Genomic DNA, 25691 nt, shown 5'->3' with positions numbered 1-25691 from the left:
AGGGGAGCCATTTTTAAAACAGGGACCCAATCCGCCCAACCTCAAAGTAGCTGCTGCTTCACCTGGTTCTGAATCAACCCATTTTTGGACTTCTTACAACACACCAAGGTGCAAAGCCAGTTAAAGGTGAGGTGAGACATGATAGATAAGTCAAGAGCTAAAACTAACCAGCCTCAGCACATTGCACAAATTTATTTATTTATTTATTTATTTATTTATTTATTATTCAAATTTAATTACTGATGCAGCCCGAGTCTTAAACTGAGCTGGCTAAGTGTCTTGGGTGAATTCTTTAACACTCCCTCCCCAAATTCCAAATGTGCCCGTTGGCTCCTAAACAACTATTCCCACATTGGGGTGGCCGGAGGGGCGGGGAGGTGTCAAAAAGTCAAGACACATGCAATAAGGAATGGAGCTTCAACTACACAATTGCAGACACCATCTACTGTAGATTTTCTTGACCTCCTTGCAGATGCCCCCCAAGTGAGCATTTCACTGATTTACATCTCACTGTTCTATGCTATGAATTAGTGACCCCCCTCCCGCCCAAAGCACTGATCATGATAAAGAGGTCTTTGAGTTTCAGGCACAGCGCAGCTCTCCAATTGACCTGTTCCACCTTCTTCCACACCTTTCGCTCACCCCACCCACCACCTCCACGCCAGGTGCCCATTTGGCATGAAGGCCAGGTTCACAGAACCTGCTAGAGGAGGCCACAAGATAGCTGGACCACAGCTGGCTCAGCATGTCATTGGAACCAGCCATTGTCCTAACAGGTTACATGGAGAAGGCTACCAGATGCAACCCAAATATGGTTTCTTCATTTGGGAGTAATGAGTTCCATGAAAACTTTTCATTAACCCAAGTTTAGGGTTGGACCCAGGCAGAGGGTGGCCTTGAGATGAAGCACCTTCCGGAGAGTAGACCTGAGTGACGGCAATGGGGCATGATCCCACTCTGGAGAAACAAAAGCCCAGCTTGGTAGAGGCTTAACGTACAGTTGTGGATTTACCGCTGGTAGTTACTTAGATGATTTCAGACTAGTAGTTAGTCAGAGGAATAACAAACAGTTTATCAATAATATTAATGAACAGTTAATGCTGAGGATCAAGGCTCAGACTTGTTTTCAGACAGGAAGGAAGCTGGGAAGTGGCAGGACCTGATGAGGTCTGCAGGCAAGCAAGCAAGCAAGCAACGACGTTCCCTGGGATGGCTGCAGCACCCACCACCATCCCCTGCAGCCCAGGGCTCAGCTCTCCAGGGAGTGGGCACTGCAGCTCCGGGACGGTGCTGCAAACAGGGCACCGGGAGTGAAGCCAGACGTTCGGTGCAGATTGTGAGCAGAGGGGTGGGAATAGGATGCTTGGAAAAGCACGCTGGGAGGGCATCAGCAACGTTCCAGCAAGTGCAAACAGAGCACGCCTAAAGCTACAGGTGGCTGCCAGTATCTGGCAGGGGTACCTGCAGGAAGGTCAAAACAGTCAGCTCCTGAAGTTGTGGCCATGATCTTGGCTTTTTTTTCCTTTAGCCTCCCTGCGGATGTCCCTAGTCAGCATCGTTTCTGCAGCCTCCAGAGCACACTTCCCCCGTCAGACAGAATGAGGACTTTTCCTCTTTTTTCCTCCCCTTGCACTTCTGTAATTGGTGGGCGTTAAGGGGCAAAATCTCTGAAGCTCCCCTGTGGATCCTGGCCCCATCAGCTCTGAAGGCGGCCTTTGACCAGCTGTGCAAAGCACGTGAAGAAAGCGAAAGGAAGTCGCCCCAGAGCTGCATTTCGGGAGTGCCAAAGTCCAGCTCAGGAGCTGCTCTTGCTTTGCTATGGAGAGCAGCCTTCCCTAACTCTCAGCATCCACAGCCAGCACAGACATAGGCTTCCAGGTTTGGGATGCCAGTCTCAGTTCAGGACACCAGGGACTGGGGAGCAAAGCTGGAGGTCCTTGCAGGAGCCGTCAAGCAGGTGAGGGCTACTGGACATCAGGTGCTGGTTAAGCACACCCCCCCCCTGCAGCTGCTCCTCCCTCCCCAAAGTGCAGGGGTCTTGGCTGCCTGTCTGCAGCAGGGCTCTGGAGCTGAGACTTCCCACATCTGCAAAGGGTGGGGGATTGCCCAATGGGCACTGGCCAATTGTGTTAGGCAGGAGAAGGGGGCCAGGGGGCAGGGGCAAGGCTAAGCAGGCAAAGCACTGATGGGCCCGAGCGGCTGCCGAAAGAGCACAGCTATCTGCCTGGCGTGGGGAGGGGGCATCCAACATTTAGTGGCCAAGAGGAAAAACTCACAGGCTGTGGATGTTATGGGAAAGACCTGGAAACACGGGGCCCCTGATGGATTAGCACAGCTGGCTGGGGAATTCCGGGAGTTGAAGTCCATGCATCTTAAAGTTGCCAAGGTTGAGAAACACTGGATTAGACCAAGGGACCCTCGAGCCATCAGATGGCTTTCATCGTTGGCCTTCTGCATTCATCTGACTACTCACAATCGGCGGTAGATTCAGGAGTAGCCCTGCTCTTGCTTGTACACCACAATTTAAGAGATGACAGTGGGGTGCCTTGGCTCAGGGACCCCCTCCTGTGACCCCAAAGCCTCACCCTCCAGGAATAGCCCTCCAGGGTTCTTCGGCATGCTGCTCCAGCCCAAGGGGTTGGCAAGCAGAGAAGGAAAAGACGGGGATAAGCAGAGTGAAAAAATACCCATTGTAGAAGCCCCTCATAATAGAAGGCAGGGGCACACAACTGCAGTGCGCCAGTCCCAGGTGGCACAAAACAAGGGGAAAAGGAAGCAGAAGAGAGAGAAACGTGAGCCCAGGCACTCACCAGGGTGCAGACGATGCACACTCGGATGGGGGGTCCAGAAGGAAGCCAGATTTCCCCCTTCGCCATCCCTTGGGGCTGGTGGAGATATCTGCCAGAAGTCTGTCTTTTGCCCTTTGCTTTGACTAGACCCATGCACATCGTGGTACAAGCACTTGGCCAGAGAGTCTGGTGGAGGGGGCTTGAGCAACATTGGTGCCCCAAGGCCTGCACTTTTAAGAGTATGTGTCTGACAGGGGTGGGTGTCTCCAGAGCCAATTTCCTTTCATGTTTTGGGGAGCTGAGCTGAACTGAGCTGAGAAGCCCAACCCTGCTTTTCAGGATCATGTCCACCTTGCCAGCAAGCAGTGGGGATGGGAAGAAAAGGGAAGAGCTTTGTGACACAACTTAGCCTTGGCAGCTCATCCAAATCTGGGCACCTCTGAGTAGAGAACAGAAGTTGCTGTGGGGCGTGTTTGTGCCGTGGTTATAGCCAAGTGGGAGAAGCCCTGAGGAAGCTCTGGGTATGGATCCCTTCTCATGTGCACATAACCCATGCTTTTAAAAAGGGAACATGTTGACCTTGACCTTTGTGGACTATTCAACCGATGATGTTTTTGATTAAAGATGCTCATTAAAGGAAATGCAACTTCTAAAAGGGTTTCTGTGGAGCTGTGCCTCCTCTCTCCCTTTTTCAACAGGGGCTGTGTGTGACCGTGAGCACCCCAGGACCAGGGGAGGGACACCCTTCTTACCCAAGGAGCTCACCTCATCCAGAACAGACGTCAGCTCCGTCTGCAGCATTTCCCCATTTGTCCCACAAGGAGCGATGCAGAGAACGCAGGGCAGGGAAGACGGAATCCATGGGTACGGAGAGAGCAAACAGTCAGAAATGCCACTTTGGACATTTTAAAAGCAATGCCATCGTTATAACTTACACTTTGTCTCTAACGTTGAAACCATTCAGTGAATTAATACACAGAAGGAAGCCACTTCTAAAATATTGCACAGGTTTTCTGGTTTACCCTAGCCTGCCACTCAAACAGGATCAGTGTGAAATGTTTGGAAAGCTAAGGACCCAATCCCCTCTAAAAAGACTCGTGGGAAGAGTTAACTGGCCCTCCGTATCGCCAGACCAATGCCCGGGGCCAAAGAAGAGTCAGTGGGCTCACTCAAGCTGACCATGACTCCTCCTAAGACTTGGACAGGCACCTTCATGGACTTTTCTTGGCAACAGCACAGAAGTAGTGGCCCTTGTCTTCTCATAGTTTTGTTTTTTTTTTACTGCCCAGTCTAGCCTGTAGCTCTGGGACTTCCTAGTGGTTCCTGCTCAAGCACTAACCCGGTCCAACTCTGCTTAGCTTGGTTGAGAGCAGCCAAGGTCGGCTAGGAACTGCCGCTGCTGTGGTCTGGCTAGACGTCCCAACGACTTGGCCTATAGTCAGACTGAGGTAGACCTAAAATATTGGCAACACAGTCAGTCTAACAGGAACTCTCAAAAGCCCATTCTCCGCCCAGGGATAAAAAAGTCCCAGTTAGGAAGGGGGATTTGAGCAAGTGTGTCCCATCCTGCACAGCAGCACCAAGACCCAACCTTTGCTTCCCAACAGGATGCTTGTGTCCCTCCCACTACGGGCATCCAGAAAGGAGTCGGGGGGGGGGGGAGATAACCAAATGGATGCTGCAGTGTCATGATGGAAGCTCTATGCCTTTTGTACATGTTCGCAACGTCACACGCTGGCATCGTGATGTCGCCATTTTGAGGAAAGCTCTGGATTCTACAGAGATTGTTGCCTTCAGCCACAATCCTGCACAGTTCAGTGATGACACAAAGCAGAAAATGTGGCTGCTATGGACACTGCGATGGTCTTACCTCGAAGCCTGGGATGTGATGGACAGCAGGCTAAAAAGAACAAAGAGCAAATATCCAAGTCAGGGCCTGACTCTGAAAGGAGCGAGAAAACTCTGGAATGGGCAGAGAAGTGTCATGGCCCAGCGCAAGCGTTGGACTCTTCAGAGATGCAGAAAGCCTGCCTCATCCTAGGAGGATGGCTCAGCACCAGTCAGATCACAATCGCTCCCTAGGAAAAGTGCTCTGCATGAGAACCAGGCCCGTGCAAGGAAAACCCCACGGCCCGCTGTCGCAGTTCACAAACTGAACCCAGACTTTGCCGCCGCTCAGAGGCTTTCAGCTCCATGGTTCCTGCCTTGCCGTGGTGTAGCACAGGGTTCTGATCTGCCAGGCAAGGCAGGCCTAATTCTGCTGTGCCCCCCCCCCCCGCCCCCCCAAGACATCAGCCTGGGAGCAGCTGCCAGCCATTTCCCTTCAACTGCAAAAACCACAGCCAGACACCCTGCTGACCCTTGCCAACATCAACCGGGCAGTGGGCCAGCTGGCGAGGTCTGCCTCCTTCTTCCCTCACGAGGGCTCGGAAGGGGTCTGCCTCACGGCACGCCCCTGGCCTGCCCCACACAAAGGTAGGGAGATTGCTCCCTCTGCTGCTCCTTGGCTCACCTCCAGGACGAAGACCTGGAACTGGTGGGACTTTGACCACACCAGCTGGCCTCAGCCCAGCCCCTGGGCTCCAGCCAGGCTCAGGAGGAGAGGAAAGGAACCAGCAGGAGGCAGAGCAGGTACATGGGCTAAAAATGTCCCTCACCCACCTGACCCCACCACTGTCCCTTCAGTCTTTCTGACAAATGGGGAGAGAGGAGACCAGAAGTGGGAAACAAAAAGAATTCGGCCAGGGGACCTCCTGGGAGGGAACTGGGGTGTTTTATGGCCAAAACATCCTCAGTGGGGCAAACACTGTCCAGAAAAAATGCCAACTCTTGTCCTCCAGAAAACTGTCTATGCATTTACTTTCTAAACCTTACAGATGACTCAAGCGTCTCCCCTACCTTTTTAAAATCTTTGGAAAGCCCACCTCTGGCTGATCTCCAATAGTCCCAGAAGACCAAACCTAGTAACTATTGGTTAGAAAATTGCCAGGAAATCCCAGGGTTGTAGACTATGCAAGAAATAGGCGGGGGGCGGGGGGAGGAGGAGGCAGCAGTGGCAAACTACTTCTGATGCCCAGAAATGGCTGCTTGAGGATATCCAGGAGGTCACCCAAGCTCAGCTTGAACCGTCATCTCCTGCCTTCTGCTTAGGGAAGCCACAGGCTCTCTGAAGAGCACGACTCCTTCTCCAGAGCCATTACCAGAGGCCCAAGGAAGTAGCACATGCCTTCTAAGCACTGCAGGATGGCTCAAGCATCTCTCCTAAGTCAAAGAGCCCCACCGTGTGGTAAGCACCAGGCTTTTTAAAGTTGGAAGAAAGGCAGAAAAGTTGCACAAAGAGTTTCGGACGGGCCTTTTTAGGAGCAGTGGGAATCCCACAGTAGCAGGAGGCTCAGCTCGCCCTGCGGGATCTGCCAGACCTGCTTGGAAATCCCTTTCAAGGGGGTGGTTCTTAGCACCCCACCTCTGCCATCGCCTTCACAGACACGAATTTTAGAATTACTTTATGCTGATGGGAATAAAGGAACTGGCTACTCAGTGCTCTATGTTTTGCATTAAAAGTATTTATTGTTAGCAGCTTAGACATTCAAAACAACCACGGCTGCAATGCCCCTGCTTGCTCGGAGAGAGAGCCAGTTGGCAGCCTTGAGATAACCAGGCCTGAGCTGGACGCAGTCAGCCAGGAGGGTGGGATGTATGGCCACTTGGGGGGTGGGGCAAGTGTCATCACCAGCAATATCAGTTGTGTCATGATGAGTGTGGCGGCATCATGGCTGGGATCCTCCCACCTCTCCTGTGTTCTTGGAAGCAGAATCCCACCTGAGGAGGGTCCCCCTCCACCGGGCTGCATTTCGCCCTCCTTCAGCTTCACACCCCCTGGTCCTCTCCTTGCGAAGTCCAGGAGAGCACCGTGCTTCAATGCCTCCCAGCAACTCCCCTGCTCTCACCTTCTCTCGCTGAATCAGCTCAAATGCGGCTAGCAGCTCCCCTCCGGTCTGGCTGCCCTTCACAATGGGATACCATGACAATCTTGGCGTGTGGTCGAGACTTGGCTTGCACATGCAGCGGCCCAGGAATTCATCAGCACCCTGGTCAGGGGGAGGGAGTGAATTAAGGCCACGCTTGAGAGCTCGGAAAGGCAGACTATGGCAATGAAGCAGGTGAGATGCCATTAAAAATTACGGAGCTGTTTGACAAGCCCAGCAGTGGCAACCCTCTCATCCCTCTTCCGGGTGTGTCCTGGCGCCACATCACTGCAGGCTGGGGATTGTGTCCCCTGAATGCACAAGCAGCTGATGGGAACAGGGAGCAGCTGGCTGGGAGACGGGGATGTACGAGCAGCTATCCGCAAGTCGAAGACAGTGCTTGGGCTGCAGCCCCAAAACACAGGGAGCTGCTGATGGGAAATGCAACATGGGCCTTGGTACAGTCCAAGGCCAGCCATTGGGTGGATGGGGCCATAGTTAACGTTTGCCCGGGGTAATTTGTTTGGGGGAGAAGGGGCATGCAATCTTCCTCCGACTCTTACGCCTATTGAGAGCTTCCCCTCCAGTCTTCTTGCAGAAAAAGGCGGGGAAGCAGGCTGCCAGTTCTGGGCAACTTGAGACAGAAGAGCTCCCAGGGAAACGCCTCAAGCTGCCCAACCCTGGTCTCGGCTGTCTCAGACTTCTCCATGGCCATCTGTCCATAACCTGGTCCCTCAGGTCTTAGCATCTTGCTACTGATCTCTTTGTTCACCTAGGAAAGCAAAGGCTGGCTTTGCATGAAGTCTCACTGTTCTCCTTCAAGGTCTTTCTGCCATCATAATGAATGGGGTGGTCTGCCCTATTTATCGGAAGGGCAGCCTACCATTTCACCCACAGATGAGTGGAGGAGTAGCCCCAGATCGCCCTGTGGGACACCCAACTCTTCCATGGTCCTTCCTTCCAGTGAATCTAGGCTGAAAGGGAGAGCAGGACCCTTCTCCTGCGCAGGAGGACAGAATTCATCTTATTGTCAACATAGACCTTACTTTACCAGATTCTCTTAAATCCTAAATTAGTTTAGCAGTCACAGCTGCCCCCAGAATCTTGAAGGGAAGAGGTAGAAAATGTTAGGAAGGAGTGGTGGAGCTTAGGAAGAAAGAGAACCAGAATTTCCAGCACTCCCCTAGAGAAAAGAAAGACATCCGATGTCCAATGACCTGCCAAATCTTAAGGGGAACACTCTACATCAGTGTTTCTCAACCTTAGCAGCTTGAAGAAGTGTGGACTTCAACTCCCAGAATTCCCCAGCCAGCAGGCTGGCTGGGGAATTCTGGGAGTTGAAGTCCACACATCTTCAAGATGCCAAGGTTGAGAAACACTGGTCTACACCAAAGAGGGAAAGGTTGAGAGAGAGAAGGAACAGGGGTTCAGCGAAGAGCATTTGTTTTGCATGGAATTCAAGTAGCATCTCCAGTTCAAAGGAGCTACAATCCCTGATGTCCCTTAGGACATAGATCTACAGCACTATGTTGTAATATCATTATTATGTTCTTAATCCACTTCTACAATCTCTGCCGTGATGAAAACCGAACTGAGATTACCTGCTTTACAAAGTTCTTGTTGCACTTTGCACACTTACGTAGGTGTCATGGTCATAGATTTCAATCACAATGTTGGGAGGGGATTCAGCGATATTTTGGGGGGCCCCAAAGATCTCAATCTCATAGAAGATCAACGTTTGGTCCCATGTTGGGTTCAGCGTATTCTTGGCTACCACTGTCTTTTGGCTCTGGTGTAGGAAGGAGACAATGGCGTAGGGATCTGCGAAGTAAAAGAGAGGGAGACGGTTTCTGGGGGGAAAATATCTGATGGTCCACCTTCCATTGTGCCCAGGATCATGGCTGAGAAATATCTGCACTGGGGAAAGAGCCCTGCACTAGTATTTTAGTATTTTTATTTGGCATGCATGTTTAAGACTTGTCTTTTTCCCCACAATAACAGTCTTGTAAGATAGATTGGGCCGAGAGAGAGCGAACGGTCCAAAGTCATCCAGTGCGTTTTCATGGTTGAGGGTGGACTAGAACCCATGTCTCCCCACTCCTAGTCCAGTACTTCAAAGACTGTACAGGTAGTCCTCAACTTACAACCATTTGTTTAACGATGGTCCAAAGTTACGATAGCATTGGAATGGGTGCTTAATGGACTGTAAAGCACTTCCGAGGGTTGCAAAGCATCGCGCCATCCTCCCCCCGCCCCATGGTCACATGATCACAATTTGGGGACTTGGCAACTGGCTCACATTTACGACCAGTTGCAGCATCCCACAGTCACGTGATCACGTTTTGCTGTGTTATTTATTTATTTATATTTCAGACTTCGTCACCACCCATCTTACTCAAAAAGTGACTTTTGCCATTTTCCAGCAAAAAAACACCCATTGGGGAAGCTGGATTCGCTTAACAACTGCAGTGATTCTCTTAACAACCACTGTGAAAATGGTTGTAAAATCATGTCCAGTCACATGGTGACTCGACTTACAACTGCAATGATTTATGATGAAAATTCCAGTCCCAACTGTGGTTGTAAGTTGAGGGCTACCTGTAAGACTGCCTCTCAGTGTCTTCAAAGCACTGACCCACTCTTTCTAGACCTCTCTTCTCCAGTACAGTGACCCCCCAATGCAATGGATTACAATTCCCACCATACCCAGACCCCCTCCCCCAAATATGCCAAAGAACCCCTTCTGTGGACCTCCATAGTCAATGAAAGAAGAAGAAAACATCCAGGATTGTCTCCCTCCTATCATCAGTATCTGGAAAGATATCATGGCTGGCATCCTCAGAGAATGAAAGTTCCTCTGTTCTGGGCATCCAGCCTTCACCAGACCCAGCCCAGAGATGGCCACAAGTGTCCCAGCTCTTCCAACATGGTTAAAGATAAGACTCAAAAGGCCTTCTCCAAGAAGTTGGGCCAAGACCACACATCTTGTGTCACTTTGAAAAAAACTTTGAACCGGTGCTGAAGCAACATTTCTACCTGCCTTCCCTTGTCTCCAGCTCCACTATCTTCCACCCAGAGTCCTGGGCCTTGCCTGCCCTCCTTGAATTCCAAGCTAATTCATCACCACTGCTGCCTTGTTGGCGATTCATGACACATGTCTACTCCACCATGCCTAATCCTATTACCATGACCAAGAAATGATGCCTCCATGGGCTTTCATAGGAGACTTCCTTCAGAAATGGTGCACGTAGAGCGAGGTGGCATTCTTGAGAGAGCTATAACGTCAAAAACCCCATTTCTTGGAACCCTCTGAGAATAATTAAAGGTAGGTCTTGGTGAGTCTCCAGTTCTATTATTCTCTTGAAGGAGGCCACCAAATAGCAACACTGGGAGCTGAACCTGGTGCTTCAACGGATACCTTGCCATTCCTGCTTAAAGCAGTACAATCATTCCTGATTCTTCAGGTTCTAGTTAATGCCATCTTGAAAAATGAATTAATCATTTTGAATTTCTGGGATTGGCTGCCAAGGGGCACAATGGAGACCTTTGCTGCTGCTCCAGGTCTAATCTCCAGAAGCTTTGAAGCCGTTCTTTCTCCTGAGGCTGGGAAACCCAGATGGCTTGCTGCCCATTCTCTGATGCAGGGCACTGAATATGGAGCTTCTGCCCTCCCCGACTGCCTTTGTTGGCATCCCCACCTAATGTGGACCTTGAACCAGCTAGACTGCTGCAGTAAGTCTCCTGATAGGAAGTCGTGTCTTAGCTCTTCCTGGCTGCTTTCTTTCGTCTTCAGTAAGAGGAACACTGAATGCACTGCAGTAAACCCAATTTTGAAACCCTTTAAAAAGACCCTTTGTCTCAGCTTTGCATCCATATCAGGTTTCATTTTTATGGCCCTGAAAAGGTCTCTTTCAAACACTCCTTTATGCTTTGTTCAACCAGCAGCAAATCGCAATTCCATCTTGTCTACGTCTGTCCCGTGTGTTGTCATTGGCTGCTGTCCATGCAAAGAAAGTGACTCCCCCTCGGCCCAGCCAATCAGGCAGGATGAGATCATCCTTTGGAGAGAGTTTGAGTTCAAGGCAACAAACATGCACACAAACACACACACACACACACACAAGGGAGAAAGAAGAGATTTACTGTGGAAAGGGAGCAGATCCCTTCGAATTTAGAAAAGGTGGTGATCGCTTGGCTCCTCTTTAAAAACTGTGGGCAAAATAGCTTTCTGGAGGACAGTCTCCCCATCAAGCCAATGAGAAGGCCGCCCCCAGAACAATAGGAACTTCCTGTGGGTGCATCTGATGAAGCGCAGAGGTCCGATGTCAATGGCTTGCACTAGCCCTGCAGTGTTTCATTCTCCAGAGGAAAACAGTGGTTTGGTCAAACACAACATTGCCCAAAAGGAACCCTGGCAAGAGTTTTCCCCTCGTCTATGATAACTGGCCTTGGAAATCTTGTTCCACAGAGTGTGTCTGTGAAGAATTTCTAAATTAGATCTGTAAGGAGGTCGGCCTCTCCCCGACCACTTCCTAGGAGGAGGTGGAGGAACAAGGAGAGGGAACCTAAACCACAGGAGGGATTGGGGCATAAGTCACCAGGAACTGGCATGATCTGGGAAAGGCTGTGACTCCACCACTATGGCTGGTAGCCCCAGACCTTCAGACAGCCTCAGCAGCCAAAGAAGCTGTCGGCTAACGGCTCCCTTCTGCAGAGCAATACTTGTTGCAGACCTTAACACTGTTGCTGGGCATCTCCAGTGCTCCCACTCCCTCTTCCCTGCACCTCATTCTGTCCACTGCTCTGCCACACAATTGCTAACCTGAAATTGCAGAAAACAAGGCCGCAGCCTCCCACCCACCCCTTCAGGAAGAGAACGGCCCTTCAGCCTCTGCAAATGGCCTGCCCAGGATAACCCCCCCTCCCATTCCCAGCTCAGATGCAATGGCCCATGAGGAAAGGCCTCCCACGGTCTGGATTTGCTGTTCAATCAGAAGCTCCTTAGAGCTCCAACAGCTGGCTTGAGCACTCCAGAACACAACACCTTGGCTACCACAAAGGGGCTGACTGAAGCACAGAGAAACAAGACCCATGGATGCAGGGGCTGAGCTTGGGTTACTTTAGACCAGCACTTCAGCTACTTCCCTGTAGCTTCTCAGGTGACCTAAAAGAGCTCGCATGCCCCTTCTGTGTCTGCTCCAATGGAAAATGTCTGCTCATCCCTAGGTCTTCCCAGCACACTTTCAAAAGCACTGTCATGCTCCTTCTCTCCCACAGCGGGAGTTGCACATGGCGCTGAGCAACCTGCGCCTCTGAACAGGCTGGCTGGGGAATTCAGGGAGCTGAGGTCCACACATCTTAAAGTTGCCAAGGTTGAGAAACCCTGCGTTAGATGAAAGTCACCAAGGAGAGGTGCCAAAGACGTATTACAAGTTATAGTGGGAAGGATGCCCTTCTTCTCATCTGCCCCCTCACCTGGGTCTTCTGTTCCTGTCTTTCCTGTGGCTTCAAGCAGCACCGTTCAGATGTAGGGCAGGTGGGGTTGAGCTTAGAATCCCTGCCAGGCCACCTGATGTCTGGGGTGAGGTGCTTTTCCTGGCATTTTGCTAATTGCTGCAACCACAGTTCACTGCAGGAAGCCTGCAAGTGAGGTGTTGTCAGTGGCAAAGACAAAGCAGGGTGCCATGGCCAGTGCCCCTTTCACCCTGGATGTATTGCTCTGACCACAAAGCACAGCATACACAGCATGCTTCCCTATCATACAGTTGCCGGCAGTTGCTGACTGTTCCTGCCCAGAAACCAGGATATACTTATTTGGACTTAAATGAGAGCAATCCTGGATGGACAGCCTGGGGTGTCCATTCACAAGGCAATTTCAGCACCAGACCTTTGAGAGGAAAAACACCTTTCCATTCATCTCAGCATCTCGTTATCCCACCCATCTTGTTTCTATTAATTGCTAGAACATGACAAAAAAAGCTGACAAATGCTCAGCTATTTTTCTGGAGGGCTGTCATGTCTCTCACGTGCAATAACCATGTTGAGAGGGAATATTTGCTGTGGAAAGGCTTCAGTGACTTTGCCTGGATCTATATTTTTGGAAGGGAAGAGGAGAGGGGAAACCGGAAGCCAATGTGCACCCAAAAAAAGTGTGGGCTGCTATAAGCCACTTAATTTTTTAATTCATTATTGCCCCTTGATTCCAAGGAGTTTGAGAAGGCAAGATGATACCTCAGCCTCCTTTAGCCTTAGCACGTCAATTCTCCCTTCCTTCGTCCACTTCCCCCAGCACATTTACAAAGTTGCCTTTGAAAACAGTCTGGAAATGTCAATATGGAACCAGACACTGTCTTAAGTTTTGGGGAATCTTCTTTACTGGCTCCCAGATGGTTTCTAGATTCCATCTAAAAGGTCCCTCCCAGGCTTGAGGCCACAGTATGTAAAGGAGCTCATCTCATCTCATCTCATCTCTTCCTTTCTACTCCTGAGACCATCTTCAATGGCCTTCTTCAAGGGACCACATAGATGATGGTACTGTGATGGGCTATTTGGGAAAAGATCCTTGTATTAGTAGCCCCTGGCTAAGAAACAAAGAAGTGTCTGCCTGGTGCCAACCTTATTCTCTTCCAGCACCAGGCAATGAATTTTGGTGTCTGCATTCCTTAATCCTCTGACTTCCAGTTGCTTTGTTGTGTAATAATTTCAAATTAGTTCTGCTGTAGAAATATCTCCATTCTGTTGATGTGAGTTTGGTTTTACCTTCTGTTGATTTTACACTTTGACTGCAGCCTTAACGAACCGGACACCTTCCAGATGTGATGAAGTTCAACCCTCATAATTCCCACCCAGCATGGGAATTCCCAACATGCAACCTGGGAATTATGGGAGCTGATGTCCAAAACATCTGGAGGGCATCTGGCTGCAGAAGCTGCAAGAGTGGTTTATTTCTACTCAATATGCATGGATTTCCACCTTTGAATTGTTTTCATGGAATGAAAATGAACCTGTTGCTACTAGCTATACATTGACTAATAAGGATTCAGATATTTGAACAGTGATTTAGATTAATGTTTCCCAACTTTAAGATGTGTGGACTTCAGTTCCCAGAATTCCCCAACCAATCCATCAGGGAATGTACTAAAACTTGCTGGGGTGAACTTCCAGTTTGCTCTTTCTCTTCATTGGTGGGAGAAGTGCAAAATATCCTGCAGAAGAAGCCATGGTAAGTTACACCTCTTGCCAAACTCTTCTTCTCTCTGGTTGGATCATGAACACACAAAGCACAGGGGTGATACAGCCAATCCACACTTAGAAGATCCGCTATCTGAGATCAAACCTTATATTAAGGATTCTGCAAGCAAAGTAGAAATCAGCTGCCTCTCTATCCATTTTCTGGGCTAGAAGTCCAACCCACCATTTTATTGGCACAGATGGACAAAGTAGATTCATACAGTAGAACTGCAAAGAGACCCTAAGGAGCCTTTTGCCTAACTTTCTGCCATGTGCAGGAAAACCAATTAAACTATCCATGAGAGGTAGCTCTCCCAACTTTCCTTAAAGGTCTCCAGAGGTGGAGAACTCACAGCTTTTGTAGATAGACTGTTCCGCTCTTCACAGATCTTATCGTCAGGAAATTCTTCCTTATAGTTAAATGAAGTCTAGGCAACTACAACTTATATCCATTATTTCTGGTCCTTGTTTCTGCAACCATGGAAAAGAGTTTGTGGCCATCTTCCCTGTAGCTTCTCAGGTGACCTAAAAGAGCTCGCATGCCCCTTCTGTGTCTGCTCCGATGGAAAACATCTGCTCATACCTAGATCTCCCCAGCATGCTTTCAAAAGCACTGTCATGCTCCTTCTCTCCCACAACGGGACAACCAAACTTGCACATGGCACTGAGTAACTTGCCCCTCTGAACATCTGCCCTGTGCTTAAAATCCCAAAGCAGCTCAGCTTACCTGAAAAACTGTCTTTATCCATGGCCAGCAGGTTCCTTGCCTGATAGATGTAGCAACGGAGATGGTACCGATTTCCATCTTTAAAGAGAGAAAAAAGGGGAGGTGAACAACACAACAATAAAAGCAACAGTACTGAAGTGAACATCTTGCTCAAAAACTAAAGGTCTAGAGATAATTTTCAAGAAGGAGTTCCATACTGCTGGCTATTTTAGTATTTCTCAACCTGGTACCTTCTGGTGTCCTCGGTTATAGCCTTTATCATGTTGGGAGCTTTAGACCAAGGGAAATCTGATGGGAGCATTCCAGCTATAGGGCAGATCAAACGTAATGAAATAAAATTCTCCCAGAAAGTGACACAAAGGACTTGGAACACTTTCAGTGCCCCCCACCCACCCTCCATTTCAGTCCCTGTCTTGTGCTAACCCACGGGTTCATTTTTCACCCCCAGGGCCACTTACAGTCAAAGATGCAGGAAATGGTTGGTCGGTTCACACCAAAGTTGAGTGCCAACACTGATCTGCCATCATCACTCTTGTCGTCTGTCACACCACCCTAAAGGAGAAGCCAATTTCATTTTGGCCACGGGGAGGGGATGCTGAGCAAAGGTTCTTCCAAGCCCCCCCTTGACTTTCTGCATGAAGAGACACTCTCTGCCCCCCGCCCAAGAATCTCCAAGCTAGGCTTGTGTGTGAGCACTGCCACATCTGATGTGTCAGAAGCCTTCTTCCACCTTTGCCCAACGGCTGGCGAACAGGGACTGCTGGTTCACTTGACTCGACTTCCTTACTCAGCAGGAGGGGAAGGCCCCAAGCTGGCTTTCTGACTGAGTGAGAATTCAAGCCTGGCTCTCCTGAGTCTGAAGCCTACATCCTATCTACCCTGCCTAGATAGGTTAGCTTCCAACTCCCTTTGCCCCCAGGATAGATATACGTGGCAGCTGATGGGAGCTGCAGTCCAGCCAGCCTGGAACTGTGGCCTCAGGTATCTCTCTGGATAGCATATTCATGTTTATAAACAGATTTATGGGGAAATCTTTACGTATTAAGGATCATAAAGTAATGTTGAACTATATACTGCAGCTTTGGAATCTGACTGTTTATCAGGAATTATGCTTGTATCCAGCAGGCAGGGGGGCTAAAAGAATCATACTGAGACATTGGAAATGTGATATTATTCCAGATATCAAGGAATGGTTGTCAGAAATGTGTGGTCTATCTGCTTTGGAAAAGGCAATATTTCTACTAATCAAAGGATGCAGCAATATGTGTTGCTATGGCCGAGATTTTGTGGTATTTTACAATAATATTTTGTACTGATAGTATCATATACAGATAGTCCTCGTTCAGCAGCCACTAATTCAGCAACCATTCAAAGTTATGATGGCACTGAACGAGGGGACTTATGACTGTTTCTCGCAGTTATGGCTGACGTGATCGCAATTCAGGCACTTTGGCAACCAGCTTGCAATCACAACAGTCGCAGCGTCCCACAGTCACGTGATTGCCATTTGCGACCTTCACTGCCAGCTTCTGACAAGCAGAGTCAATGGGGAAGCCGGCAGGAGGTCACAAATGGCGATCACGTGACCACGGGATGCTACAACTATGTGGGATTCGCCTAACGACGGCAACCGGAACTGCTGCAACTGCCATCGTAAGTCGGTGCAGTCACGTGACATTGCATTTTACAACCGTGTTGCTTAGCGATGGAGTGCCAGTCCCAATTGCCATCATTAATCAAGGGCTGCCTGTAGTGTATTCATTAGTAAACCAGTGACTATTGATAATTATATAGTAGATTGTTTTTTCTTTATCAGTTTATATTTTTAATTTGGTTGGGGTTGTCTCTTTTCTAATTTTTTAAAAGTTTTTTTTAAGTTTAAAGTTTGTTTTGTTACTTGAGTACCTATAATATTTTAAGAAGAATAAAGAAATTAAAATAAACTTACATACCAAATACCATTTTTGAAAAAATGGAATAGCAGCATCTAACCCATGCTTCCTGAACACAATCCTTTCCTGAAATTGTTGTTCATTTAGCATGCACGCACACAATTTCCCTACACAGATGTCTACTGCAAGGTGTCATTCAGAGAAGACCCAAGGGAAGAGGGGGCACAATTGTCCTCCTGAGATTCCAAAAAAGCTGTTACAGAGAAGAGAGGGAAAACTTGTTCTCGGTCACTCTAGAGCAGTGTTTCTCTACTTTGGCAACTTTAAGATGGGTGGACTTCAACTCCCAGAATTCCCCAGCCTTAGAATTGGCAATGAAGATATTGAAGTGGTGGTTAGCTTCAGCCTTTTAGGTTCAATCTAAAAAAGGGAACACGCAGTCAAAAAATATGCCACAGACTAGCACTCAGTACGGCAGCCAACAAAGGTCTTGGAAAAGATATTCAAATGCCCCGATGTGTCTCTACCTACAAAGATCAGACTCATGCAAACCATGGCATTCCCTGTGATACTCTGTGGAAGAGAAAGTTGCACTGAAGAAGCAGCATAGGAAGAATTGATGCCTTTGAACTTCGACGTTGGAGAAGACTCCTGAGAAGACCGTGGATGGCCAAGAAAACAAACTATGGATCACCAAACAAATCAACCCAGAGTTCTTACTTGAGGCACAAATGACCAAGCTCAAATTATTCTACTTTGGACACATTATGCGAAGACGCAGCTCTCTGGAGAAGGCTCTGATGCTGGGAAAGGTGGAAGGAGAGGGAAGAAGAGGACAACCAGCAGTGAGGGGGAGGGACTCAGTTACAGGGGTGATGGGGGGCACCCTTGGAAGAGCTTGGAAGACCAGGTTAGGGACAGATTGTCATGGAGAAAATCTATCTATGTGGTCACTAAGGGTCAACAGTGACTTGATGGCATGTAATCAATCAATCAATCAATCAATCAATCCATAAAGCTCAAGTCAACAGGGATTTGGTTGGAGAACTTTTGTGGTTTCATCTCTTCTTCCCAGGTGCACAAATTTCCAAGCCTGACATCACTCCCTTAATTGTGGCCATTGGGGTAAAATGTCTGGCTGCAGGCACAACCAGATGATCACACTTCCTGGATCAACAAAAAGCTCCCCATATTCACTTCTCAGATGTCTAGCAACAGCCAGAAACTAAGGCTGAGCATAGGATTGCCAGTCTCTGGGGCCTGCCTGGGCTTAGAGAACATGTCGGGTTCTCAGGTAGTCCAGCGTTGTCTCCTTGCAGAAGAGACACAATCATCATGCTGAACCACACTTTGTGGTTCTTTCAGTTTGAGATGATCAGGTCATGTGGAGGTTTTCAAAATGCTTTCTTCAAACCTTCTATTCTTTCTTTGCCCCGTTTTCCTTTCCTTGCCCTCAATCCTTTTCACCAGCAGTTTTTTCCTGAAAAAAGACCCAAGGGCTGATGTCCCTCAAGAGCCTGATGAATAGCATCACAGTTCTTCTTCCCACCTTCTCTGCAGTTCCAATCCCTTTGCTTAGAAGCTAACCTTGTGGGCTCTACGTCTGCAAAAGCAGAAGGACCAGCGTGGTGAGGCCAAGCAGGCTCACTCCTTTCTGCTCCTATTTCTGCCCTCTACAGTTCCACAGCTGAACGTAAACCTGGGTCACCTGGGTCAAGGGCCAATCGGACTCTGGACTTGGCACCAGATGCTGCCTGCATACTTCTTGCTCATTCCTGACAAACATCACATGATAAAGGCTCATGTGTGAGGTGGTCAGAGCCGGCTGGGGTCTTTGGAAAAAGAAAAAATGCAGTGAGACAAAGCGAGATGTGGGACAAGAGGAAAAGGATGCCTTCTTGCTTGGAGGAGACCTGACCGTTGGAAGCTTTTCACATGACCTGCCCCGCTCTATCAGTAATCAAAATGCTTCTTGACTTCAGGTAAATTCCTCCTCCCCCAGGAGGGTTTTATATGCCAGCTTTCTGTGTTTCCAGGGATGGCTGTTCCTTGAGGATGCCTGCAGGTGGGGTTTTCATTGTGAAATCACCTGGCCTCATTCACCAACTCTGAAAAGGATGCAGACATGATCATCTTCTCTAACATTAGTAGCCCACCTGGGTTGTCTATTTTTATCACCTTAAAAAATACTTAAGAAGGAAAAGAGGGAATAGGTGCAATAGGCCTTTTGATCGGCAGCTCGTTCAGTGTGTCCACCTCCTAGAAACTTCCCAGACTAAGACTAAAGGGAAGCTCCCAAATGGAAGTCTGGCTGGGAACCCCGTCTCTCCAAGGAGAAACAATAACTTTAAGAAGAGGAACAAGAGCGGCCCATTTGAGAGGGAGGCAAGAGGCAAACCCAAAGCAAAAGGTTTGGTCTGTCCCCAGGTCAAGGTCCCCATTCAAAAGGGGAAGTCCAGAAGATTCTCCAAATTATATAATCTGCCCAAACCACTGAGCAGTGCTTGGCCAAAAGCCTTGGCAGCACCATGAACCCCAAGACATGAAGAGTCTGAGATGATCCGCTGTCCCACTAGAGCAGCGTTTCTTGACCTCGGGAACTTTAAGAGGTGTGGACTTCAACAACCATGCTGGCTGAGGGATTCTGGGAGTTCCCGAGGTTGAGAAACACAGCCCGGGGGAGTCCGGAGCTGGATCTAATTCTTCAGAGTTAGTTTTGCCCACTAGGCCTGAGTAAGCTGAGAGCAGAGGCACCGAAGTAGGTCTGTGCCTGCACATGGAGAAGGGAGCCACCCTCTGCCTGTTTCTTACGGCTTGCCTGTGCCTCTGCAGAATGCCAAGGCTATCCTGACGGAGATGCCCTTTATCAGGTATAGCACTCGTTATTGTGTTCTCTTGCTTGAATTCTTCTACCATTTTTCTGCACTCACAAACTCTTTTGGCAATTTTGTAATTGAAAATTATTTTTAACTGCAAATGTATCTGTACTTGGCCGGATTAGAAAGATGAGGAAGTTGATGACGAGGATGATAGTGGCAAGAAACATTTTGCTTCTACGTTTCCATCTAGCAGGCTTCTAGATAATGAAAATTGAGTTGGGGAGACAACCAAGAGCAAAATTCTTCTGCAAGGAAGTAATGCCTGAGAGGCCCATCTAATCTTTAGCTTGCCTATCTATCTATCTATCTATCTATCTATCTATCTATCTATCTATCATCTATCTATCAAATTTATCACCGCCCATCTCCCCCACAAGGAAGGAAGAGACACCCGGGACCTTCTTTAGCTTCAAGAAGGCCCCAGGTTCAGCTCACAGTTTCTCCAGCTAGAGTATTAGGAAGCAGGCAATAGGCAAGGGCTCAGCTGAAGAAGAGCGAGGCTCCATTCCATACAGAAAGGTTCTTTCCTCCTGTACCCCATCCATACGTACCTGCAAAACCTTTTGACTTGCAGCAGTGAGCCCAAAGAGTGTCACCACCCCAACCAAGCCAGAGGAGAGTATTTCCACCACCCATCAGTAACCTCAAGGGGCAGACTCACACTGCCCAGGTAGGATCAGCATTGGAAAGATCCATCCATTCCAGAATCCCAAGACTGAGGTTGGGAAAAGAAAGGGGGAGGCAGCCCCACCACCCCACTAAGGCTGAAGTCCCATTTCCATTCCCGCTACCCACCCAGGAGCTTCCTGGCTGCCCCTGGCCCCCTACCCCCCTGCCTTTTTCAGCCTCAAGAACATGGAACCAGAGATGGGTGGGAGCTTGTAAAATGTCTCCTTTGGAGCTAGCTGCCCACAGCTGGTACAGGAAGGACCAACCACACAGACCCAGTGGCCACATTCTCCTGGGGACTGTGCTAACCCACTTTCTGGGTCCTCAAAAGAGACTGACCCACAAACTCACCAGATGGACGGGTTTGCCCAGCACCCTGAGTGAACAACCCTAAGCAGATTTCATACTTTGTGCAAGTGCGGCCCCATACCAGGGGGTATGCTGCATGAGCATTACTCACACACACACACACACACACACACACGCAAAAGTACAACCCTTCTATATATTGGTGCCATTGGTACAGACACACATTTGCATCTTCATGCTCAGAATCATTGCAACCCACCCTCACCAGACAAGAGAGGAGCCACCATGGATGGCCAAAGAAGGACCCACATGTCCCATGGTCTGGTTCTCAGAGCGGCTGAAGCCACAGGAACCTAAAGGAGAACTCTTCCCTTCACATGGTTTTAAGAGGCCATTCCGATGGCAGAAGGAAGCCATCGTCCCTGGACAGCCTGATTCTCCTCCATCAAATTCTCAGCTCACGCTGGTTTCGCTCCAAGAGACCAGTAGGACATGCTGGGTTTCTAGGATCACCCCTAGTTCTCCCTGTTTGAAAAAGGGGCCTCTCTTGGTAAAGGATTGGGTCAAGCCCTTGCCCACAGCCCTCCCCCAGATCCTTTGTACAGGATGACAAAGCCAGGGCTTGGGCCGGGGGGCAGCATCCCAAAAAGGCCTTGAGTTAAACTGCCTCAAGACCCTGTTTAGAGGCAAATGCCAGCCAGACCAGCTCCAGAGAGTGGAGTCAAAATTATGGAGCACAACAACTTGGCCAGATCTCAAGGTGAATAAGAAAACATAGAAAGATCTCTTTCTTGTTTTCTTTCTTTCTTAAGAAAACCACATGACTAAATGTTATATATTAACTTGTTTAAAAAGTAGTCCAAATGTCAAAAAAAAAAAAGAGGAGGAGGAGGACAGGGCAAAATGTAGCATAAAAGAGAAAAATCAGGGGTAGGAAAAAGATATAATAACGTCTTTGTGCTGGAGCCCTTGAAAAGCCAGAAGATTATGAAATCCAATGTCTTCAGAAAGCCAGGATATTAGTTAAGAAAATAAATGTGGGAATGGGGAAGGGTTGGGGCTGTGGGGAGGGGGCACCTTTCATCCCTTCCTTCCAACACAGCCTTGATTCCAGCCACATATGGCAGGGAAACAAGGCAGGCAGGTAGCTGCCACTGCTCTGGAATGAGATCATTTGAGCCGGGCTGAGGGCGAGACGTCAGAGGTCCTGAGCCTTGGCCCAGATGCCCCTCTGCCCAGTCAGCTCTGAAGGTCTCTCCAGGCGCAGGAAAGAATTGGGGGAGACACATCAATCCTGCAGCCGTCTGCTGGGGGCCAAGCAAGCTGGCAGGTCCCAGGGCCCCTCTCCCGGGGGCTGGCTCTGAGTCATGCTTCTGACTCAGCCCAGCACCTCCACCAACCTGTGCTTCTCCTGGGCATGGTGGGAAGTCAGATGGGGAGTTGAGACCTGAGCTGCAGCTCGCCCTCTACTCTCCAGACCTCTAGCCTAAACGGGGACCCACAGACGTAGATGAGGAGCCACTTCCAAGGCCCTGCTCAAGCTTGGAGTCCTGTTTAACCAGCTGGCATCTTCCACCAAGAGTAGCATATTATATGAACCCAACCACCCTAGCTTGTAAACCATGGCTTATGGCTTCGCGTGTGATGCAAATCCAGCCAACTTTGATCTTTCCCAAAACAGAGGCTAGACATACCTCTGTTTTGGCTTAGGTCAATCAGGGTCTTCAGCTCACGGCACTCAGACCAAACTTAAGGCTTCTGATCCAGTTCACCTTGTGTGGTATGATGCTCCACGACGTGGGAGTGACTCCTTCAGGAAACTGAACTCTCCCTGTATTTTTGTAAGGGATTCTCCAATTGTGCAAACTTAGGTCAAACTAGGGTAATGATGGCCGTGGCTCTGGGGCTCCATACTAGCAGAGGGTTTTCAATTTGTGCTTGTCAGAAGAACTGTCTTCTCCATGATGTGGCCAACCCCATAGCTCTCCCGGAAGGAAGTACTTGGGGAAAAGGAGGGATGGCTGGGTGAGGAGGGATATACAGCACCTACCAAGGCACCTTCCAATGCAAAGACAGCTGCTGGACCTGTGTGCTCCAGGGGCTCCATCCGACGTCTCCAGCGCCGGCGGCGAAAGGAATCCGTCTTGCGGTACTTCATATGGAACGTCCAGCCAAAGAGGGAGGCGTACTCCCAGCCTTCCCCTTCCAGCTCCTCCTGTTTACACTGCAGGGAAGAGGATTTGTTTTTTCAGTGACAGGTAACCAAGGAAGCTACTAGTCTTGACGTCCCTCTCAGAGTTCTCCGTGGGTTAAACTTGGGCCTAGAGATAACCTTGGAGAAGGAATGCAACAGCGGTTATGTGAACACCAGCCCATCCCTCACAAGGAAGAAAAGGGTGAGAAGGTTCCACCCCACCATGTAGCCTCCATCCCTCACACTGACCACACTGGCCGTAGAGACCAGCAGGTACAGAGAAAGTGGCCCATTTTCTTCTCTGATGGCCCCAAACAGGATGACCCTGGAGGACAGTGATCGGAGACGGCAGGGAAGAGGACACGCCCATTAAAGTGGGCAAGAGGTGCTAGGCTAGCCTCCCTTTCTAGGGCTCCCCCGATTATGCCCCCAAGAGAATGGTCAAGGACACCATGCATCCTCAGCCAAATCTGTGTCAGGACACGGAAGGAAACCGGAATCCAGGTGCGACGGAAGGCAACTGAAGGCCTGTGTTAGGGATCAGATGAAGAGAACATCATGAGGACATGGCAGAGGAAGAGGCTGGTGAAGAAGATTTGTGCCATGATTAGAGCCATGTGGGGAAATGCTTCCAGTCCTAACTTCAGCAGGTCTTGCGATTAGATTTATTATCTTACTGAACCCAATATTCCCCAAGTTTAAACACTCTTCCCTGATCCATTTATGTATTTTCAGTGTCATTCTTTAGGAACTCTCTGCGTATCTGCCTGTTTACATCTTGCTCTATTTTTAATGCAACAAATTCATAGTTATGTTTTAAACATTTATTGAAATCCACATTCTTGGCATGCACTGTGAAGTGGGATAACTTGCTTAATCCTAAGGCAAGCATGTGAAACATTTCCCATATTTTCCACGATGGGCATATGGAAAGTTCTTTGTCCGCATTTCAGCATTTTTTATACATGCAGCAATAGCTAACCCTCCAACTTGGGGCATCCTCCAGTGGGAAGAATCCCACATCAACCACATGGAAATAAACAGGAGACATTCTCAGCAAGTCCTTTATAAATTGCCCTTTAAATAAAATGTGAGCATGGGTGACTCCTAGCAAGAAAATTGGCCCTCTTGCTTCTCTCCTTGGAGAGTCAGCCCAATCTATAGAAATACAGGTGGCCCACCCAGATGGAAGGCCTTTTTCTGCTCACCTTGACTTGAGGGCCAGAAAGGGCAAGCTTCAATTGGGCCACTAGTCCAGCAGGGACTCAAGCCTTCTTCTACACAGTTGCCCACATCAGCAAGCATTTGCTTTAGCCATCCCTAGACAAATCCAGGCTGAACAGATATAGGAAGAGCTCAATCCAAAGCTTCCTGAAGGAATAGCCAATAAATGTAAGCCTAGCATGGGCTTCATGCAATCTGCTAAGCAATGCTCTTTTTGAGCCAAGTTCAAGAAGTGACGGTGTCCAGCTCAGTTTCCACCAGTGGCAGTCCTCGTACGTCAACACGTAACACAAATCTGGTGAGCTTATGGTCTCAAGCCCATCATCTGTTGCTTAATTCTGGGACCCTACCTGACACCACATTGTCCTCTAGCCTGGATGGGATGATCAACTGAGCCTGATAAAGGGAGTTGGCAAAAGCCACTCTGTACATCTTCAGGGACAGCTTGCTCTATATTCAGCTATTCTGGTGGTAACAGAAGCAGAGAACTTGGCAGTTTCCAAACATGAGTGAGGTTCCACCAGAGGAAGTCCTCTTATAACTGAGAAGGGCTGCTTTGTCCTACTGCTGGAGAAGGAAGCTAAGTTCCACAATGGTGGCCCTCAGCTCATCTCCACAACTACCACTTCTACATGCCTCCTGTTCACAGCTCAGGAGTAGCATATATAAACTGCCAGGGGCTTCTCCGCGTTTTTGAGGTATCTGCTGTCTGAGGGAGACACCTAGAGCAGAGCAGAAACACTGCCGGTAGAATCCAGCTTGCTCAGCAAGACCACTGCTTGTTCACTCGCAGGCCAAATGCCACGCTTACCACTGCCCCAGATGGCTCTCTCCCCAGGGACATTTTTCTCCATGCAAAGCAGCTGCTGGATGGCTCCATCTTGAGGCAGGAAGGAACCAACTCTGCCCCTATCAACTATTCCTTTCCCCCAAATTACTGCTCCCCACGCCATTCCTCCCAGAAATCTGGATGGAGAAATACTGCTGAGATGGCTTGAAACACATGTAGATTTATATCTCCACTCTTCCTTTGCCACCTGGCTAATTTCCCTGGTTTTGTTTTAAGTTGGCTCTGTGGCTGCAATAAAGTGGCTTGTTGGTTGGGTTGCTTGTGTATATTTGTATGAATATACAGTATGTATTCATAGAAGGTTAAATCACCCAAAGAATTGTAACATCAGTTTGACATCAACAAGCCTGCCAGGGGATCAATGGAATACGTGTTAATTCAGATAATCCCTCTAGATCAGTGTTTTTTCAACTTTGGCAACTTTAAGATGGGCGGACATCAACTCCCGTATGCTGCCTGGGGAGTTCTGGGAGTTGACGTCCACCCATCTTAAAGTTGCCAAGGTTGAAAAACACTGCTGTAGATCTCCCAGCCATTGCAAGAATACAGTCTGGTTTGACTCCACACTGGAGCCCACCACCCCCTTCTAATAATTTCCTAGCAATTAGAACCAGGTACAAGTTTCAGCTTCCTAACATTCAATTAAATATAAGGAAAAACGTCCTGATGGCAAGATCTGTTCAACAGTGAACCAATCTACCTCCAGAGGTTTTTAAGAAGGAGTTGGAGAACCATCTCAGTTTGCCTGCACACAGCACAAGGTTGGATTAGATATTCCTTGTGGTCCTGCTCAGTTCCATTATTCTATGTTTCTTTGATTCTCTTTATAATACAATCAAGCCTTGGAAACAATGCACAGTGTTATAACCATGGAAGAAAAGAAGGCTCAGTGAAAGATCCTGTGTGCTTTAACTTTTGTGTTTACAGTAAGCGCACACAGCCATGAGCAGAATGCTGCAACTG

General features: G+C 48.8%; 2 protein-coding genes across 5 annotated transcripts in view; one reads left to right on the top strand and one right to left on the bottom strand.

Moving 5' to 3' along the window:
* PAIP2B (poly(A) binding protein interacting protein 2B) overlaps positions 1-25691 on the top strand; it is a 178146-nt gene that overhangs the window by 1487 nt on the left and 150968 nt on the right. The window lies entirely within an intron of this gene.
* Positions 1-25691, bottom strand: part of DYSF (dysferlin) — a 128876-nt gene that overhangs the window by 43195 nt on the left and 59990 nt on the right. For all 4 annotated transcript variants that reach the window (XM_063310330.1, XM_063310332.1, XM_063310329.1 and 1 more), the window contains exons 29-35: positions 22511-22684; positions 15170-15263; positions 14712-14789; positions 8394-8575; positions 6737-6877; positions 4660-4689; positions 3555-3581 (exon numbers count right to left, since the gene is read on the bottom strand). In XM_063310330.1, coding sequence (XP_063166400.1) covers positions 3555-3581; positions 4660-4689; positions 6737-6877; positions 8394-8575; positions 14712-14789; positions 15170-15263; positions 22511-22684 — 726 coding nt within the window. The remainder of the gene's footprint in view (positions 1-3554; positions 3582-4659; positions 4690-6736; positions 6878-8393; positions 8576-14711; positions 14790-15169; positions 15264-22510; positions 22685-25691) is intronic.

This window comes from Candoia aspera, chromosome 8 (assembly GCF_035149785.1).
Source record: "Candoia aspera isolate rCanAsp1 chromosome 8, rCanAsp1.hap2, whole genome shotgun sequence".
Taxonomy (NCBI): domain Eukaryota; kingdom Metazoa; phylum Chordata; class Lepidosauria; order Squamata; family Boidae; genus Candoia; species Candoia aspera.
The sequence above is the reverse complement of the archived record's forward strand: the minus strand, read 5'-3'. Positions and strand labels throughout refer to the sequence as shown.